The sequence below is a fragment of the Aplysia californica genome, unplaced genomic scaffold (genome assembly GCF_000002075.1).
Source record: "Aplysia californica isolate F4 #8 unplaced genomic scaffold, AplCal3.0 scaffold00084, whole genome shotgun sequence".
NCBI lineage: Eukaryota > Metazoa > Mollusca > Gastropoda > Aplysiida > Aplysiidae > Aplysia > Aplysia californica.
This window is the reverse complement of record NW_004797354.1, coordinates 632,556-636,835: the sequence shown is the minus strand read 5'-3', so window position 1 is coordinate 636,835 and position 4,280 is coordinate 632,556. Positions and strand designations below refer to the sequence as shown.

Sequence of the window (4,280 nt, the reverse complement as noted above, 5' to 3'; positions counted from 1 at the left end):
ACACTTACACATCTAGAACTTCGTAAATTTATTGTACGCGTACACACGACTGTCAACTCTGACACCATTTCCTTTCCTTGCGAAAAATTACCATATATGGCTTTTGATATTATAGCAACGACGTTCAGAATGAAGCATGAACCAAAACATTAATTAAATACCACCTCCCATTTCCTTCAAAATCATCCTCAGTGTGTTTTTGCTCATTATTATTGATCTATTTTTTTTTAGGTCTCAACTGCTTTGAGAAGACGTTTTCAGGAAACTGGTTTTCTGTTCATTATTGTTTTGACAGATCTTGGTGACAACAGCGAAACAAGGAGAGTCTTTAGATCCACGACAGACATTCCTACATACGCATACAACTTACAATAACAATAATTTTACGAACTTCTACTGTATATGTGTGAGTGTTCTCTCTGTGATAGGGCCGAAGTCGATACTTCGATGGAAATTGCTCATGGATCTTTAACGATACCAACTTCTTCTGTTTGTAACAATAAGAAAAAAACCAAACAACAACTCGCTATTCTAGTGTCAGAAATGCTCCCTATTCCAGTGTTGAGTATTACCCAAGCTGGCTATTCATATGTTGACGAGTGTGCAAACTTGCTGTTCCAGTATTATGCTTGCTGGCTATTCCGATGTGCAGCGGTCCACGCGGGCTTCTACCTACGAGAGGTATACTATCTCGTTGGATGTCTTTTTCTTCCAAGAAATGTTCAACAGTCCCCTGGGAAACCACATTATTATCTATTGCTTGTTTAATTTGATTTCACTGTCTTTAGAGACACTGGGGAAAAATTGTTGCTGTCGCAAAGCAATCCACTCATTCCAAATTTTGAGATTTTTCGTTTTTTTACACCCGACCAAAAAGCTATATATAAATACTTGGTAAAGGTTTACAACTTTGTTGCTTTTCATGATTCCTGACTGGAGCAACGGAAAGAAAACTAGTTTTTTTTATCTCTGTTGTAAAAAGTTCCCAATTGTACTTTGGCGGATTGTTTGTGATACCGACGATATAAAAAGCGATAGGTAATAACAGTCAACAGAAAGAAAGGGAAGTAACGTTTTGTTTTGAATTTTTCGCAGATTTGTCTTCCAATAACAGGCAGAAAAGAAGCAAAGTGATTTTGTTTCGAAAACGATGAGAATATTCTTTTTTAAAAATTCAAACAGAAATGAGATTCTATCTTACCTTTTTCTTTTAGTCCCTAGTCCTGATTTTGGTGCCGATATTTGTAAGTTAAGTAAAAATATGCTAACAAATTGTTAAGCTTCAAGAAAAACAAAACAAGAAAAATGGAAATTGTTTGGTCTGTGTTGATGATGATGATGATGATGATGATGATGATGATGATGATGATGATGATGATGATCGTAGAACCGAACCTACCTGATCTATAACAAAAATGCGGAAGTCAGCTAACTGTCGGACAAGCAAAGGAATCAAAGTATTGAGGAGAATATGCAGATGCTCGAACCGGTTCCTATAGGGGATGATTATGGCCAAACGTTCAGCAGACCTACAGCTCTGGGGTCGATGGCTTCCTCCAGACATGAACGGGAATTTTTCGATCAGTTTTTCTGGCGTAATGTGTTCTTGAGAGGCAACCCTGATGCCTTCTGGAGAGTCAAAGTGAAAGAAATATTACATTAAGGTGTGTGTGTGTGTGGCTCAAAATCATGGAATTTGCGTTGTAGGCATTTTTAGCTTCCTCAGCCTCTCCTACAACTATCTCATGGCATAAGAACCCCCAAAAACTGGTAACCGCCATTTCCTCACAAAGTCAGTATTTTATTTTTCTTTATCGGCCGTTTTCTCAAAATGCAACTTTTCTCTATACTTTTTTTAATAACTCCACCATTTTTCATCCAACATTCATGAAATTTTCACAGCATGAAGAGAAAAGGTAATACTAAAAATTTGTCTGTTGAATGTTTGATATATGGAATAGATTTTTGTTGGAGGTGTCTGGAGTGTGGATTTTCACGGATTTTTTCGCAAACTTGAATGCTACCTCAGGAAAAAATTCATTAAAAATTTTCTGATTCTATTAGGAAAAAAACAACAAAATAAATTTTTAGGTATATTGTTTGTGAACATGCATGCGAAAAAACAATCAATTTCCATGAGCGATAAGTGCGGTATTGATTACGTAAGACATGTCAATAAAATCCAATATGGCGGCGTATCCATGGAAACGAAACTTTTTTCTCAAATTTGATTGCGGATTTTAAGACTCCTTACTATGCTTGTTATATGTGTGAAATTAAGTAAAATTCGGCCTAGTAATAAGCGAGATAGTTTCCAGGTGTAGCCCCCCCCCCTTTAAAGGTCAAAATTTGCTCATTGTCGAAGAGAAAAATTGCTGTGTATTTGTTAGTGCTCTACTGAATTTTGTTGACTGATTGATTGATTGATTGATTGACCGATTGATTGATTGATTGAATGATTTCATGATTGATTGGTTGATTGATTGATTGATCAGTGATACAAAATTCATTCATTCATTCATTCATTCATTCACTCATCCATTTGTTCATCAATCTAATCAGTCACAATGTCAATCATTCATTCATTCATTCATTTATCCATCCATTCAATCAATCGTTCCGTCATTCTTTTGTTTACCCTTACTTCTATCCTTTCTGAAATTCACCCATACTTTCGTTTTTCTTTGGATAGTTAATTAATCCAATTTTCAGTTTTTGTTCATACTCTATTCAACGCGTTTTACTTTGTTTTACTTTGTGGGTGGTTGGAGGATGCCACTGATAGGTCCTATGTCTTTACTTTCCATAATAATAATCTTATAAATGACCATTAATTTTTCAATGCACTTATCTTTCCTTAAACTTTCAAAACAAACAAGTTGATTGTTTTACTTTGATTAATTATTAAACAAGTTAACACCAACCTGTTAAAATGTTACGGGTAGGAGGTGCCCTTGAAATCTGTTTTGTGTATTATGCTGAAGACCATTGTAAATTTTGTAAATACACGTTTACGTCCCTTTGTTGACCGAAATTATTATTATCTCACTGTCGCAGTTGGCTGGTAGCTTTGCGGGTGCTTCTGAACTGCTAACTACCTCCGTGAAAAGAAAAATTCAATGGTATGGTCATAATAATATGACAAGAGCCGCAGTCTATTGAAGACCCTCCTACAATAGACAGTTCAGGGTGAAAGAAGAAGAGGCAGGCAGAGTAGAGCATTGCCTCTATCCAAGTCCTTGCTCATGACAGTCTGATGTGGAGACAGCTGGTGCAGCGTTAAACAATGCAGTCACCCCCCCCCCCAACCCAGGGAAGGGTTAAGAGACTCGTAATCATAATCGTTAAAATCTGTGTGGCTTGATTCTTCTTTTCCTTTGTGAAAGCTTCTGTTGTCTGTACAATCTTCTTAGCAAAATGTCAAAGATTATAAGTTAGCTTTGTGAAAAAATCTGTTGTCTGTACAATCTTCTGAGCAAAACATCAATGATTATAGATTAGCTCAGCGTTGCTTCCAAACTACAATTCAGCCCTTCTCGTTGCTTAGTTCAATGCGCTCGAAACGTAATACTCACTGAGATCAGGTGGTTTAAAAGGGCAAATCCCCGAAGATGAGGTGGATGATTCCCCCTCCTGATATAAGTGGGGAGCAGACGTAGACTTGATATTTCTCTTTCCGACGTCCACAATAGCCAGTCGACCCGTGTCGTAGCGTGCTTGGATCGATATGTTTGGACGTCGTTGTGACGTTTCACGTAAAAATGATATCTTTTTTTCCAGGTCTGTTCCTATCAAAAGAAAGCAAATTATTATTATTGCATTAGACCCGCATGCAAAGACCCCAGAAGATTAAACAGAGTGATTTGTGGGCTCTCGTGGCCTAGAGCTTAAGGTGTACGCCTCTCATTCAATAGGCTGCGGGTTCGAATACGGATAGCGACTGAAAATTTTCTTCTCTATAATTGTCTCCTTTCAAGTCCTTTAATGCTCTCTAACAATGTTATGCCGTCTGCGTTCGTCTCCACCATCTTCTCCCACCCCATCATCTCCTTTGCCCCCTCCTCTAGGCTCATGACTCTTTCTGCAGCCTTTCTGCAGCCTTTCTGCAGCCTTTCTACTGCTCCTCTTAGGCTCCTTCTCACTGCTGTCTTTCAACTATACCCCTGATCTTATGATAGGTAAGATCTACACCTAGCCTTCTCGGACAATGGCGAAAAATCCCTGAGTTCCCGAGTGCACGTTGCGCACGTTGATGATCCCTTTCTTTTTGGTGGTCCAAA

The 4,280-nt window shown here is 38.0% G+C and overlaps 1 protein-coding gene across 1 annotated transcript in view; it reads right to left on the bottom strand.

The window, feature by feature from the left end:
- The window catches only part of LOC101853610 (beta-N-acetyl-D-glucosaminide beta-1,4-N-acetylglucosaminyl-transferase), a gene marked incomplete at its 3' end in the record, with an annotated part of 6,854 nt that extends 3,079 nt beyond the window's left edge, over nucleotides 1-3,775 (bottom strand). The window contains 2 exon segments of the mRNA XM_013080403.2: nucleotides 1,400-1,629; nucleotides 3,576-3,775. Of these exon segments, the coding sequence (XP_012935857.2) occupies nucleotides 1,400-1,564 (165 nt within the window).
- Between the last annotated feature and the right edge of the window lie 505 nt (nucleotides 3,776-4,280).